At 33.2% G+C, this 16,741-nt stretch overlaps 4 protein-coding genes across 4 annotated transcripts; 1 reads left to right on the plus strand and 3 right to left on the minus strand.

The window, feature by feature from the left end:
* Positions 1-1,870: 1,870 nt before the first annotated feature.
* TVAGG3_0362120 (Serine/threonine protein phosphatase PP1-gamma catalytic subunit) lies at positions 1,871-3,160 on the minus strand (the record flags this gene model as incomplete). The annotated part of the gene is made up of 1 exon (XM_001579882.1): positions 1,942-3,147. One exon carries the CDS (start codon positions 3,145-3,147, stop codon positions 1,942-1,944), a length of 1,206 nt encoding a protein of 401 aa, XP_001579932.1.
* Positions 3,161-10,619: 7,459 nt separating this feature from the next.
* On the minus strand, positions 10,620-12,985 carry TVAGG3_0362130 (adaptin, alpha/gamma/epsilon family; the record flags this gene model as incomplete). The annotated part of the gene is made up of 1 exon (XM_001579883.1): positions 10,724-12,985. The coding sequence occupies one exon, from the start codon at positions 12,983-12,985 to the stop codon at positions 10,724-10,726; it is 2,262 nt and encodes a 753-aa protein (XP_001579933.1).
* Positions 12,986-13,818: 833 nt separating this feature from the next.
* On the minus strand, positions 13,819-14,984 carry TVAGG3_0362140 (glyceraldehyde-3-phosphate dehydrogenase (NAD(P)+) (phosphorylating) protein; the record flags this gene model as incomplete). The annotated part of the gene is made up of 1 exon (XM_001579884.2): positions 13,871-14,956. The coding sequence occupies one exon, from the start codon at positions 14,954-14,956 to the stop codon at positions 13,871-13,873; it is 1,086 nt and encodes a 361-aa protein (XP_001579934.1).
* Positions 14,985-15,268: 284 nt separating this feature from the next.
* TVAGG3_0362150 (porin domain-containing protein) lies at positions 15,269-16,467 on the plus strand (the record flags this gene model as incomplete). The annotated part of the gene is made up of 1 exon (XM_001579885.1): positions 15,493-16,401. The coding sequence occupies one exon, from the start codon at positions 15,493-15,495 to the stop codon at positions 16,399-16,401; it is 909 nt and encodes a 302-aa protein (XP_001579935.1).
* Between the last annotated feature and the right edge of the window lie 274 nt (positions 16,468-16,741).

Below are 16,741 nucleotides of genomic sequence, written 5' to 3' on the forward strand. Positions count from 1 at the left end.
GTATAACTATAGCAGAAAAATGATATGGGAAAACTATTTATCATGGTAAATCATTTAATTACAAACAAAAACATTCTATTAAAGAAAAAATTAAGATTTGGTTAATATATAGCTAATAAAAACATACAGCATTGTAATTGCAATAAATCCTACTGCAACCACAATTAAGAGTGGTGTAGATACCGAGAAAAATGATTTTTTGAATTTATAATCGCATTTGTTGCCATTTGATAGTTCTTCAATGTATTTTGTAACATTCACGGCGCTTACGTTGTGAATTATTGAATAGCACTCTGTTTTCTTATTTAATCCAACAACATAATCGTGAACAAATGAATTTCGTCCCGTTAAAGAAGCAATGTAACGATTTGACTTTATAGATGAAAACCCTATTCTCAAATTTGGCTTGCACCAATCGTTATTTGCTAATGCTGATAATATTGTCTCTTTCTGTTCAGTTTTTGATTCGTGGCCAACATAAAGCATGAGTGTGACATTTGGAAGCTCCATTAACTCTTCATTAAAGTAATGATGATAATAACTAAAGAGTTTATCTTGTAAAATCGAAGAAATTGATGTATTATTGACTAATCTGGATTCTTTGCATGACGAAGAGTAATATATTGTTAATTTACACAACTGAGCCTCTACTATCGAATAAATGAAATTTACATCAAAAATTTTGTAAATTATAGATAATCTCTGTATAATAGGAAGTGTTTTGGTGTCATTTGATGGTATTTCAACAAAAACTAGTATGCCACCTCCTTTAACATATTCCGCAGCTGAAAATGAATATAAATTTTTTTGAATAATGTTTCCTTGAAGTTCATATTTAAAATAATTTAGAATTCCTGGTATATCTATTTCATCTGTACATCTCCAATATTGCCAATGATTTGTCCTTAACAGACATATTTTTGGAGATCGACCAATTTTGTAATTATCGCAAAAATGTGAACGTGAACAATCAATTTGTGTATGAATTAGTGGTAATTTTGACTCTAAAAGCTCTGCAACAATATGAAACGTATTGTTAATTTGATGACTTCTGTATCCTCTATGAGAAACAATAGCAGCGAGTATTGGAGTTTCCAATGATTCTTCTAATTTTGTAGGAATTGTATATGGACTGTAAATCCATTTCTCAGCAAGAATAGTAAATATGATGACATCAAGCATAAATGAATCTTAAAAAAGGAAATTTGAATTAAAAAGATACCCCTTAATACAATAATGGAATTTCGGATATCTTGGATTTTATATTTTATTTCAGAATTTTAGAGATTAACAAAAGCTTCAATAAAAAGAGTTTAATTCATTAGTCAATATTCATTAGCATGCTTCCTTAATATATGGTTGTACATGCAAGAGCTTTGTATTTTGTATCTATCTCTAAGTCCTTTTATATGCTTGTTTTTAAGGTACATTTTGATCCTTTTAAAAATTCATGAAAAAAAAAATTCGATTTGGATCTTCAATAACTAATTCTGTTGAGCTTCTTGGTTGGATAGCTAACATTTTCAATAATATTTTTAGCAACTGCGATATGTATGTCTTGGGAAATAGGAAATTAAAGATGTATTACATCGATATTCCAAAAGGAAGAGATTTTCAGCCTAAATTGGCTATTGCAGCTAGATCTTGGCAAGTTAGTGAAATAATAAAATGATATTAAAAGTATTATTGAACATTTGTGAAAATATCTCTAAATTATTAAGGAAAGAATCCCAAATGAATTGGAGCAATAAGATTGGCACATGCAATATAATTATAATTCCAAACATTAGAGAATAAACTCGAGGAAAATGAAAATTATGACAATCCCAACCAAAAAAATAAACTTGAATTAATTTCATCAAGCTTAAAGTTGCATCCTTATAATGATAAATTTTTATTTAGAAGAAAAAAAAAGTTAAACTTGTCTCAATAAAAAAAAGATTAACATGAAGTGCCACGAGGAGGTGTGCCTGGTCTCTCTTCTGGCAGCTCAGCAAACTGCCATTTGTATGGTTCGATTGTTGTGAAAGAGCAGTAAAGGTTCTCGTCGACATTAAGTACTGAACCGCGGTTATCGTATTCGTAGCAATAGTTAGGAGCGGAGAAAACAGTTACAAGGCATTGGTTATTCGGGTATGGGAACTCGAAGCCGTCCATGACAGCTTGATGTGCTCTGCAGATAAGGTCGAAACCGAATTTGATCAGGAACTCGTCGACCTTAGCAGCTCCGAAGCACCATGATGTACCACGCTCGTTCTCGCCCCAGTCATCGAAGTCGGCGTTTGGATCGGACCAAAGAAGGTCGCAAAGGAGGCCTTCTTCTGGGACTTCTGTTGGGCGCTTGATGTTCTTGATCTGATCAAGGGTATGAAGATCTGGGGAGATGCCGCCGTGGATGCAGAAGATCTTTTCATCAATTGTTGCGGCGATTGGGAGGCAGTTGAAAACGCGACCGTATTCGCGCCATGTATCATTGTCGAAACGGCGGAGGCACTCATCGTAGAAGCCATAAAGACGGTTGATGTATGAGCATTCGTGATTTCCACGAAGCATGAATACGCGATTAGGGTATAAGAGCTTGTAGCAGAAGAGTAAGCTGATTGTTTCAATACTCTGGCAGCCACGATCTACGTAGTCGCCGAGGAATAAGAATTTGCCGTTCGGCGGGTATCCAGTCTTTTCGAAGAAACGAATGAGGTCGTGGAATTGGCCGTGAATATCACCGAAAATAATGAGTGGTGCCTTAAGCTCAAGGAGTACTGGTTGGCTCATATAGACATTTGTGACGTTCTGGCAAAGGAAAACAATATCATCGTGTGTAATTTTAGATGGTGTGCCTGGAAGTTCTGGACGGATTGCAAGAATTGTATCGATGATTCCTTGAACGCGTTTGCGATCTTCTTGGGAAAGGATGCAGCCTTCCTCAGCTTCCTGGGTTCCGGATTGCTCCTGGATTGCTGGCATTTCAACCTCACTAGCTGGCTTTCCGGCTGGTGCATCACCGCCAGATGGAGCTGCTGGTGCATTCGCTGCAGCTCCGGAGTTTCCCTGTGGAACTGGAGCAGCAGCTGGTGCGGCAGCATCGGTCGATGTAGCTGTTTTTGTCTGGTCTTGGGCGTCGCCCTGATTGGGAGGGACTGAGCTCATTTATCAATTGTAGAGACTTTACTTCATCTCAAAAAAATTAATTCTTGATATTTATGACGATTTAGATTATACACTATATTTTATAAGAATTGTTTATTTTATGAATTTATATCTTTTTTTTCGAATGTTTTTGTGGGGATCGCTTTCTGGAATAGTTTTATATTTATATCATTGATACATATGTGAAACAGAAAAACGGATAATCGCTTGAAATTGCTGAAAATAAAATTTGTATAAAAAAAACAAAATGTTTTTCTTAGACCAAATCTGTAACATCAAACTGGAAATTTGGAAATTGCTTGCGGAAGTTTATGTGTTTTTGATTACAGTATTGAAGTTGTTCAGTCATAATCAAACACTTTTAAAAATCTAATAAAAATTAATCATGAAATAATGCTCTTTTATTGTTCATTTTTAATTTCCATTTCATGTTGTTTACTGTGCAATGTTAGCAGTTCTCAAAATATCAAAAAATATCATAATAAAAAATCTATGAACTTTTGTTTGTTGTAAAGTTCTCAAAAGTTTTGTAAAACGCTCAAGTTGGTCAGTTCAATGATAATTTGGAAGTAAATGCTTTAACTTCAGCTTGTAATTGAGGAGAATACCAAAACCAAAGATAAAAAGGAATTTTAAAAGAAAGCAAAATTATTCATGTAAAATTTTATTTGTCACTTTTATTTAAAATTCTGACAAATAAATGTCAATGAAAAAATGATAATTAATAATTCCAATAAGTATTATATAAGGAATAAAAATGAATAAGTCGGGTTTGGTGCGGATTTTCAAAAGGAGATTAGTCGTGGTCAATGAATAAGCAAATATAATCTTCGTCTGTAAGTTAAAAATAATCCAAAGTAAATTTTCTATTTTTTTCAAACTTTTTTGAATAAAATTATTATATTTGTCATTATTAATTATAAAAAGTGATTTATATGGCACGTAATATAATGGTTAAGACAATGCAACTTGAATTGCACAGATAAATCTCAAATTGCAAAATTCCGATATAGATTTTCTGAAAGATATCAATAAACTAATTGTAATTGCAATACACAATTAGCATTATAAAAGAAAGTGCTTAGAATATTGATTTTTGAAACAATTTTTTTGAATCTGAATCTATAATAGAAATAAAACGGCAGAGAGCATAATCATAAGCTAGTTTTACATTAGTATATTTCCTAATATAGCTTTAAATTAAATGAATTGAAGAAATAAATGATTATCTGTGATTTTAAAACCTTTGGTCATTTGGTTGTTTAATTTTGTTTTTAGGTTTTTCAAGAAAGCATTCAAATGAAATAAAACATCCGAAATATATAGAATTCATCTTTTTTTTTCATCAATATAACTGACAGGATTTTTTGTTATGGTATTTCATCTTTTCTTCATTATGTTTCCCAGAAAATCGCAAACAGTCAAATAGAATTTATAAAAACACTATTTCAAAAGCATGCAACCAACAAATTATGTTGGTATATTCTACTTCTGTCAAGAAATAATAAAAAATAATTGAAACAACAAAAAATGAAGATTTTTGAAGAATTTTTTCTTTCTGTTGAAATATATGATTTCAGTTTCCTCTTCATTCTTTGATTTAGGAATATCAAATTCACACGTTAAATTTGGAAATTCTATTTTGAATGGATTTGTTTCATTGTTTTTGAAAATAACTTCTCCTAATATTTTTGGATTTCTTTCATCAATGTAACATCCATCAATTGTAGTTTTACCTGGATCGGCTTGACCAATATATAAAATTCTTCCTGTGTTATTGATGAAATTGCAATTAACAACATGAACATATGAATTAGAACTTATTATTACATGGAAATTGTTACTTAAGTAGTTACATGACTTAATCAAAAATGTTTCTGATGAATAATAAAAATAAATAGTATAAGTAAATCGTGATGAATATGCATCAGTATTATTACTAAATGTTGACAATGATGCTCTGGATGAAGAATTACAATAGCATATATCAAATAAACTACTACTATATATATTAGTATAAGAAATATTTATAGAATTCATTTCAATTTCTCCATTTTGTAAACGAATATTATATTCTTTATTTTTATATAAATTTCCGCTTTCAGAAATAGAAGCACCAAGAAGTTTATTCTGAAATTTAGCAATATCACTAACATCAACAAAACAATACATATCACCTTGAGCAGAATTAGAATTTAAACTACAAATTCGATTTTGGATGCATTCGCCTTCTGTGGAGAAGTATATGCTTCCTCCTTGTCCTTTACTATTGGAGCAATTATGAAAATTTGTTGTTTCAATAAGAGTTTTCGTTGTTTCTTTCGAAGTTTCAAAGTAAATGGCACCTTCTGTGAGCAATGTGCCAAAATTACAAAAACTAATATAATAATTTTGATCTTCTGAACTAAGTTTTTGACTTTCCGAAAAGTATTTTGTACTTTGTCCTGAATTTTGGAAAAACTCTATCCATTCTTGATGGAGCAATTCTAGTATTATGACTTTCTTTTATTACTTCAAATTGGTTGTTGATTGTTTGAAGTAATGAAGTTAAAATAGTCGTTCGACTCGAAACGAAAAAAGAGAAATAAAAATGTAAACTTCAGAAAATAATTCGTTTTTTGACAGCATTATTATTGAGAATAATGATTTACATCTTTTTTAAAGTATATTTGAGTCGGTAATTTGGATATTTATGTGTATATCTTCTGGAGATTTATTGAATTATAGATAAATTTAAAACAATAAAGGTTTGAAAAGTTCAAATATACAGAGAACAACAATAGTTTCTTACAAAATATACTCAGTCTCATAAAACATACTGAACAAAATGTATAGATATATGTATATGTATATATATACCAAGAACGTCACTAGATGGGTTCTGTGTGGCGACGCTCCAGCCGGCGGGAACGCCAAACTGCATCTTGAAGTTGTGAAGTGCTTTAGAACCAAGACCGAATGTAGTAGAACGAACCATGAGACGTGGAAGACCTTTCACTGGTGCAATCTCGAAGTAGACAACGTAATCTTGTGTACGAGCAGCTTCAACGGAATTCTTAGGTGGTGTAATACTATCTTGCTTAACTTCGACTTTTTGTGCAGCTGGAGATTTGGCTGTTCCTTCCTGTGATGGAGATGGAGATGTTGATGAAGGAGATGTGTTGAGAAGAAGATCGATGCCGTTGAATTTGTAGATAATTTCTTGCCGATTTCGTTGATGCCAAATGCACGCAATGTATCCTTCTGAGCGCAGTTAGATGCGGCGTCGATCGCGGACTGAAGGATTGAAATGCCCTTCTGATTGCCCGTAGATAATGACGTGATGTATTTGGTGAGAAGCTCGTCAACTTCACCGGACTTTTCGCCGATGATGCCGAGGAAGTCAAGTAACTTGATCTTTAAGAAGGGATCGTTGATGCCAACGTGAATGTATTCGCTCGATGAAAGTTGTGAAACGAGGCCACGAAGGTTCTTAACAATCTGTGGAACAAGTTGAACTCATGACAACTCCTTTTAAGAAACAATAACAAATAATATAAACAACAATAAATGAAGAATTTTAAAAATTCTTATCTTTCTTTAGAAATATGTCATATGAAAATATTGCATTTTCTTCTTCGTTCACATGTGAACAAAAACTTATATAATAACTATGATCTCCTGAACTAAGTTTTTGGCATTTCGATGAGTGTTTTGTTCCTTGTTCTGAACTTTGGAAAAACTATCTCCATTCTTGATGGAACAATTCTTGTATTATAGTTTTCTTTTGTCATCTCAAATTGGTTATTGATTGCCTAAAATTATGAAGTTAAATGCGTTCTTCGACTTGAAACTAAAAAAGTGAAGTCAAAATGTAAACTTCAGAAAATCATTATTATGATAATTCTTCTGATTTGAAAAGTTTTATCAGAAGAATGATTTACATCATTTTTAATGGAAGCATGAACTAGTTAGCTGGATATTAATTTCTTGCCTTCTAGTTAAATGAAGTTTTTTTTTCATTGAGGGGGGTGTCAGAATGTAAACTATAGAAATATCAGAAGTTGACATATTAAATTTGAGAGGTTTCCACGTTTCTCGAAAGAAATTTGAATATGTTTCGAGCCACAAACTAAGTCTTCCATGTTGAAGCATAAAAGAAGCTTGTATCATCCTTCCCTCGACATTTCTTTTCGCATTTAATTGATCCATGCATTTCTAATATTTCATCTCTAACAATCTTATTAGAAATGTGATGCGCTCGCAGGCATAATGTACTACATTCATATCCCTAAAGATTCTGAATCTGATTGCGAGAAAAGACGTAAACCTTGTAAATGAGTGCAATAATATGAAGATCCATACATGAATGGTATATGTCCTGATTGATATGTCTATAGAATCTAATTGTAGGAGAAAAAAAAGCATACATTTAAAAGAATGGATGCTTCCCGAACAATCTGAACGTGAGAATTTGGAATTCAATTTTTTGTGATGCTATACTACATTTTCTTCATCTGTTTCACAGGAAATCTTGTAATGAAATATATAAAAGATGATTGATGCTTTTTTCGCCTACCCAAAACAATTATCTATGTGTTATATTACCGCACCTAATGAATTTCAATCCTTGCATATAATAAAATAAAAAATTTGATTTCAAAAGGCATAGAAACAGTGAATTATGTTGTTGTAATTTACTTCTTTCAAGATATAATAAAAAATAATTGAAACAACAAAAAATGAAGATTTTTGAAGAATTTTTCCTTTCTGTTGAAATAAATGATTTCATTTTCTTCTTCACTCTTTGGATTAGGAATATCAAATTCACCTATTTTGATTGGTATTGTTACATTGTTTATGAAATAAACATCTCCAATACATTTTGGATTACTTATATCAATGTAACATCCTTCAATGGTAATATTATATAATTGAAAATGATAAAAATAACAATTTCTACCAATGTTTTTGAAGAAATTACAATTAACAACATAAACATATGCAGTTTTAGAAGTTACTATTGTACTTAAATTGTTTCTTAAGTAGTTACATGACTTAATCAGTAATGTTTTTGTTGATTCACGAAAAAAAGCATAACAAGTATTTTCTGGAAAAGTTTCAGTATTATTACTAAATGTTGAAAATGATGCTCTTGATGAAGAATTATATTTGTGAATGTAGAATAAACTATTAAGATATATATCAGTATTAGAAATATTTATAGAATTTAATTCAATTTCTCCATATTGTAGACCAATATTTCCTTCTTTCTTTTTATATAAATTTCCACTTTCAGAAATAGAAGAATTAAGAAGTTTATTCTTATATTTAGCAATATTACTGACACTAACATAACAATACATACAATTTGAAGCAGAATTAGAATTTAAACTACAAATTCGATTTTGGACACATTCGCCTTCTGTGAAGAAGTATAAACTTCCTCCCCAACCTTTAGTATTGGAGCAATTATTAAAATTCGTTGTTTCAATAAGAGTTTTCGTTGTATCTTTCGAAGTTCTAAAGAAAATGGCACCTTCTGTGAGTAATGTGCCAAAGTTACAAAAGCTTATATAATAATTCTGATCGTTTGAAATAAGTTTTTCGTTTTTCATAAAGTATTTTGTTCCTTGTTCTGAAATTTGGAAAAACTCGATCCATTCTTGATGTAGCAATCCTAGAATTATCTTCTTCTTTTATCATTTCAAAATGATCATTGATTTTTTGAAGTAATGATGTTAAAATCGCTCTTAGAATAGAATCTTAAAAAAAGAAAGTAAAAATGTAAACTTCAGAAAATAAATCATATTTTGACAGAAAACAACCTTAAACTGTGAGTCAAAAGGTGTACGTACAAGCTTGAACTTTTTGAGAGAAGACATACAATTAATTATATGAAGATTATGCCTGCGAGAAACAAGTAAACCTTGTAAATGAGTGCAATTATATGAAGATTTCTGGCACATAAGTTTTGAATGATGTGTCTTTTTGAATTTAATAGTATAAAAAAGGAATACATTTACAAGAATAGATGCTTCTTGAACAATCTGGACGTGAGGATTTGGAATTCAATTATTTGTGATGGTATACTACTTTCTTCATTGTGTTTCACAGGAAATATTGTAATGAAATAAATAAATGGTGATTGATGCTTTTTTGGCTACCGGAATCGACTATATATGAATATAAAAATTTGATTTCAAAGGCATAGGAACAATGAATTATGTTGTTGTTTTTTACCTCTTTCAAGAAATAATTAAAAATAATTGAAACATCAAAAAATGAAGATTTTTGAAAATTTTTTTCTTTCTGTTGAAATATATGATTTCAGTTTCCTCTTCATTCTTTGATTTAGGAATATCAAATTCACACGTTAAATTTGGAAATTCTATTTTGAATGGATTTGTTTCATTGTTTTTGAAAATAACTTCTCCTAATATTTTTGGATTTCTTTCATCAATGTAACATCCATCAATTGTCATATTACCTGGAGAATATTGATTATGAACAAAATAATAATATCTATCTGTGTTATTGATGAAATTACAATTAATTACATTAGCATATGCATCACCAGAATTTAAAATAACAATTAAATTGTTACTTAAGTAGTTACATGTCTTCATCAAAAATGCTTCTGATGAACAATAAAAATTATTAACCCAACTTGATTCAGCTGTATCAGTATTATTACTAAATGTTGAAAATGATGCTCTAGATGAAGAATTATAGGAGGATGCGCTGAATAAACTACTAATATATAAATCAGTATTAGAAATATTTATAGAATTTATTTCAATTTCTCCATTTTTTAGATCAATATTCCCAAGGCTATATTTAATTAAATTTACACTTTGCAAAATAATAGAATCAAGGATTTTATTCTTATATTCAGCAATATTACTGACATCTACCCAACAATACATATTTGCTAAAGCATTAGAATTTAAACTACAAATTCGATTTTGGATGCATTCGCCTTCTGTGGAGAAGTATATGCTTCCTCCTTGTCCTTTACTATTGGAGCAATTATGAAAATTTGTTGTTTCAATAAGAGTTTTCGTTGTTTCTTTCGAAGTTTCAAAGTAAATGGCACCTTCTGTGAGCAATGTGCCAAAATTACAAAAACTTATGTAATAATTTTGATCTTCTGAACTAAGTTTTTGACTTTCCGAAAAGTATTTTGTACTTTGTCCTGAATTTTGGAAAAACTCTGTCCATTCTTGATGGAGCAATTCTAGTATTATGACTTTCTTTTATTACTTCAAATTGGTTGTTGATCGTTTGAAGTAATGAAGTTAAGATAGTCGTTCGACTCGAACCTAAAAAATGGATATACAAACGTAAACTTCAGAAATAATTGATTTTTGACAGTAACTCTTATCGAACAATTATTATATCTCACAAAATATATTCACTCTCATAAAAAGTACTGAACAATATGTATAAAAATATGCACAACTTGATCAACGGAAGCTATTCTAATAATATCCGAAGTAAACTATTTATCTCAAAGGCACATCAAAAAATAATCCGATAGCAATAATAATTAAAAAAAAAGATAAATTTTAGTGCAAGAATATAATTTGGATCTTCAAACACCGAACTTTTCGAAAATATTGTTGAATGTGATTGTGTCTTGAAGTGGCTGTGAACCATAAAGGTACTGAACTAAACCTTTAACAACTAACTTAACTTTAGTACGCATCTCCAAGCAGACAAGTTGAACAATAGGTTTACCACCAATTGGATCAAGAACGTCACTAGATGGGTTCTGTGTGGCGACGCTCCAGCCGGCGGGAACGCCAAACTGCATCTTGAAGTTGTGAAGTGCTTTAGAACCAAGACCGAATGTAGTAGAACGAACCATGAGACGTGGAAGACCTTTCACTGGTGCAATCTCGAAGTAGACAACGTAATCTTGTGTACGAGCAGCTTCAACGGAATTCTTAGGTGGTGTAATACTATCTTGCTTAACTTCGACTTTTTGTGCAGCTGGAGATTTGGCTGTTCCTTCCTGTGATGGAGATGGTGATGGAGATGAAGGAGATGTGTTGAGAAGAAGATCGATGCCGTTAAGTGATGTGTTTGGTGATGTCGTTTGTGCTGATGATGCTGACTGTTCTGTAGATTCTGGAGATTCAACTGGAAGAGGATCTAATAATGGTGTTAAATCTTGACGACGAAGAATACGTGAAAGTTCACCACATCGCTGCTGAGTATCAACTGAGTTAGAGTGAATAACTTCGTCAAGGATCTGGCAAACACGTTGACGTTCATTCAAACGAACACCTAATTTGGCAAGTGCAATGAGAATGTAACCAAGTGTTTCTTCGTTAGAGTGATGGACTTTAGTAAGAGTGTAAAGAGTCTGGATGTCGTTCATGCTAGAGTCGTTTTGTAATTCTCCAATAACAAATGATGCTGCTTGGATAAGTGTTTGGTTCTCTGGGTATGCGATCAATGCATTGGATAAAACACTGATAGCGTGTGGTTGGATTTCTTGGTTAGCAAGGACGAGGTTTGTGAATGTAGATAATGATGATGTTGGGAAGACGCTGCCGGACTTAAGAAGAAGATCAAGTTGCTGGTCGAAGTTCCACATGACGTTTGGTGCGAATTCTTGGATCGCAGAAAGAACTTTTGGAACCATCTCAAGACGGAAGTCAAGATCGACAGATTTAAGGTATCCCGACATCTTAGGGATGATTTCCGCCGCGTTGTCGTGGTTGACAAGAGCGCAGATGACGTCCAGAGCACGACGACGGATTGAATTGTCTGGATTGTCAAGAAGAAGAATGATGGATTCTTGGTAACGTTGAATGGCGACAGCATCAGCACTCTCGCGATTGAAGATCTTGTTACGGAAAAGAAGTCTTGAAAGACATGATAAAGCACTGTAGATAGTAGAATTGGAGTTCGTTGATAATTTCTTGCCGATTTCGTTGATGCCAAGTGCACGCAATGTATCCTTCTGAGCGCAGTTAGATGCGGCGTCGATCGCGGACTGAAGGATTGAAATGCCCTTCTGATTGCCTGTAGATAATGACGTGATGTATTTGGTGAGAAGCTCATCAACTTCACCGGACTTTTCGCCGATGATGCCTAGGAAGTCAAGTAACTTGATCTTTAAGAAGGGATCGTTGATGCCAACGTGAATGTATTCGCTCGATGAAAGTTGTGAAACAAGGCCACGAAGGTTCTTAACAATCTGTGGAACAAGTTGAACCCACTTCTCTTTAGAACTTGGGTCTTTGTGGTAGATTGCCATAGCCAAGTTGATGCCTGCAATGGAAATGCCGTGCTCTTGGTGAAGAACAAGTTTGCCAACAAATGGTTTGAATGATTCTGCTGTGTCGGGTAATAATCGGATAGTATGGACTGCTGCCATGATAGCGGCCTTGAGAATGAGTGGATCTTGTGAATCAAGAAGATTCAGGATATCACCACTAACTGTTTGGCAAAGTGTTGTTTCGCCGGCGTTTGCAATGTATTGTAATGCAATTAAAACAATATGACGGTCGTTACTTTTAAGATCTTTCTGAACTTCTTGTGTAAGCATAACTGCTAATTCACCACCTTCATCAATGATGATAGAAGCGGCTAAATAAGCAATACGCTTGAAGCTGAAATGCGGATTAGAAAATAGTGACATAAGCTGAACTTGACAGAAAGCGGTGTTGTAACCACGAACGGTCAAAAACATAAGTTTAATGATGTCTTCAACGAAGTTGGAACGATCTTCGTTAATAAAACGGTTCCTGATTGCAGCGAGTTCCTCTGTGATGATATCTGCTTGAGTGGAAATCTCGCAGCGAATGACTTTGTCGATAAAGGTCTTCGCAGTTCGACTCATCGTCTAATTTATTCAATAGAATTTTTTATCGTTAAAAAAAGGATATAAAAACTAGAGAGCAATTAGTTATGTGCTTTATTATGCTTTTATAATCTCTTTTCATCTCATTGAATTGCTTTGTTGAAGAGACATCCTACAAAATGAGGAATGCAGAATAGATCATTGTGTGGCTTTCCATGAGAGATAGTTTTTATTTAACTTTAGCGAGTATATATTTGAATCATAACTTTAGATAACGTTATTTAGCTAGATCAAAGGTCTTGGACTGTTATTGACTAGTTTATGTAATATGATTGCCTCTCATTCATGTATATATCCTAGAGTTGGCATTTTATTCCTGGAAAATATGTGTAATAGAATTGATCAATTTTATATATTTCTATATACTTCAAAACAATCAGTATAACATAAGAATTTGTATCAAAAAAGCATGGGTTTGGATAGATAGCATCATAAATTAAGAGAAAGAATTGATCGGAGAAACAATAAGTCATTGTATCATTAGACTGCAATGAAACCTATATTTATGAATTCTATTTCCAAATGTAATTATTAACATTTTCCTGATCATATGATTATGCTATGAAGATCTCATGAATAAATCAAAACTTAATCAAACTAATGAGTTTTCTTGAAATAGAATAATTAGAACTATAGTTGTTGATTATTGTGCTATATTAATGAATTATGCACTTCAAATATGAATCAATAACAATCATCTCAGAATTAGTCACTTATGTTGTAGATCAATGAAACAATTCATCAGTAAATAGGAAGGTATAACTGATTCCTACATCATGTATAAAGTTTATAACGTTGAAAAATCCATTGAATTTAGAAAAAAATCTTATGAATTTAGATAAGAGTTAGCGAAAGTTGTTTAGTTTAAAGATACTTCTCAAGGCGGTGGAAGATATCAGCGCAGCGGCATGAGTACATCCACTCGTTATCGTACCAGGAGAGAACCTTGACGAGTGTGCCCTGGCCTTCTGGGTTTGGAAGAACCTTTGTGGAGAGAGCATCAACGATGGAGGAGTACTGGCAGCCGATGATATCGGATGAAACGATTGGGTCTGTGACGTATGTCATGATGCCCTTGAGGGAGCCTTCCTCTGTAGCCTTCTTGAGGGCGGCGTTGACTTCCTCCTTTGTGACCTTGGCGTTAACGTTGACTGTGAGGTCGACGAGGGAGCCTGTGATTGTTGGGACACGGAGAGCGAAGCCATCGAGGGACTTTGGTGGGAGACCGTGGCAAACCTTTGGAAGAGCGATAGCAGCACCTGTGGATGTTGGGATGATGTTCATGCCAGCAGCACGAGCACGGCGGAGATCCTTGTGCATTGTATCAGCGACAACCTGATCGTTTGTGTAGGAGTGGACTGTTGTCATGAAGCCGTTGCGGATTCCGAAGGCGTTGTTGAGTGTCTTAGCGACTGGGCCAAGGCAGTTTGTTGTGCAGGAAGCGTTGGAGATGCACTTTGTCTCTGGCTTGAGATCTTCATCGTTGACACCGAGAACGAGTGTGCATTCGATCTCATCAGCAGATGGGACGGAAAGGACAACCTTCTTAGCACCAGAAACAAGGTGGCCATCATAACCATCCTTTTTGATCTTGCCTTCAGCATCCTTCTCGGCCTTTGTACGGAAGATACCTGTTGACTCGAGGACAACATCGATGCCGAGCTCCTTCCATGGGAGCTGGGATGGGCCAAGGCGGCCACCGATTGACTTAACAACCCACTTGTCAGCGCCTTCACCGACTGTGAATTCCTGCTTAGCCTCATCGACTGTGACTGGCTCTGGGAATGCACGGTGAGCTGTATCGTACTTAAGGAGGTAAACGTTTGTCTTGATGTCACCAAGATCGTGGATAGCGACAACTTGGATATCCTTTGGATAGAGCTTGCGGCAAGCACGGAAAACAAGACGGCCAATTCTGCCGAAACCGTTGATAGCAACTTTAACTACCATGTTAAGTTGAAAGTGATGTGAGCATTCACCATGCAAATCCTTATCAAAAATTGAGAGAGAAATTTCAATAAAGACTGGTCTAACGATTCTCAATTTTTTATTCTTAAATATTCCAAACTGTATTATAGTCCATCATCAATATTCGGAAATTTATTTTTTCTGAAAATGATCGTCGTTTATCGTTTTCATATTTTATAAGTGGTCAGATAAAAATTAGAATCTATATCAAAAATGACATCGAATGTACGTAATTTTTTCTAACTTTTCATTCAAAATTTTTTCGAAAATTGATTTTTTCTAATCAAATTTGCTATTTTTTTGTCATTTTATTCGATTTCTCCAAATTTTGGAAATTTGATCCATTTATAAAAGAATTGTATGTGAAGTATAGAATCAAGTTTGTTATATTAAATGTCTGAAATTTAATATTCAAGATTTGGGATTTGCGTAATCGGTCCATTCTAGTGAAAAATAATCAACCCATTAACAGGTTTATTGGATACATCTGTAATTCGAAGAAAATAAATTCATAAAAAATGAAACAACTCAAAGTAATTCTTGCACAAACTAAAAAGTTATTCAATATTCCTATACAGAACAAACTCTGCTTTAATGCACCTGTTATGAATAACAACTTCTCTCTTCAATTAGAGAAGCCTTCCCAAAAAGATGTTCAAATGTGCGTAACAACTAACTTGAAATTCAAAAACGGACTCATAGTTGCTACAGCGCACAGTGATAACCCATGCTCAATTTTATTCCAAACAAATGCAATCTATCCAGGCGTTAAATTTACTACAAACATATCAAGTAACGAAAAAAATACTATCATATCTAAAGTATCATATTGCACTATATATAAAAACATGATTTTCACACCAAAAGTTAAAGTTATCCTTCAAGATAAACCTTATAACTATTTAAATACAGATGTTCATTTCAAAACAAATGTTAACTACTACGGCTGCGGATTTACAGCCCTATTTAAGAAACTCGAACAGTCGTTTACGTTGATTCCTTACATTAGAAAATTCGGACACCATGCAATTTCATTAAAGTTCAAGAATTACAAAGTTGTTCCAGAAATTTATACAATATTCCCATATGAAGACTTCCAATTCGCTTTTCATACCTTTTATCCAACAAGATCTCTTTCATTTTATTCAATCTATCATCCAAATCTTAGAAACTTGTTTGGAGCCAACTTTACAATAAGCCATATTGGTCATGGCCCTGAATATCTTTTCATGATCGGCTGTTCACACAATATTGGAAACGATTCCAGCATTCGCTATGTTTTGAGATCAGATTCAAAGGCAAGCTTCGAATTGAATGTACCTTACAAGAACTTTTTGAAGATGACATTTACTGGAAACTTTGAATATTCAAGAGCCAATAAATTGAATTCCAATTTTGGTGCAGTCATTATTTTTGATAAAAAATAAATTGTTTTATGTTTAATTGCTAGTTGTTATTTTTAATTGTTTCTGATATTGAAGAATAAGAAGGAGTAATACTTAAAATAATGTTGCATAATTTCAGCTTTTAGATTATTATTTCAGGTCATACTCAAATTTAGTGGAATTACCTTCCTTTGATCAGTCATATGAATTTCGTCTATCTTAAAGAGTTTTATTCTTAAAATAATGTAAGCTTGCTTGGCCGAGCGGTCCAAGGCGTACGCTTCAGGCGCGTATCCAACAGGGCGTGGGTTCGAACCCCACAGCAAGCATTTTTATTTTTTAAAGACAACTGTAAACTTCACAAAATTCAATTTGATTTTTC

The sequence above is a fragment of the Trichomonas vaginalis genome, chromosome V, assembly GCF_026262505.1.
Source record: "Trichomonas vaginalis G3 chromosome V, whole genome shotgun sequence".
Taxonomy (NCBI): Eukaryota; Parabasalia; order Trichomonadida; family Trichomonadidae; genus Trichomonas; species Trichomonas vaginalis.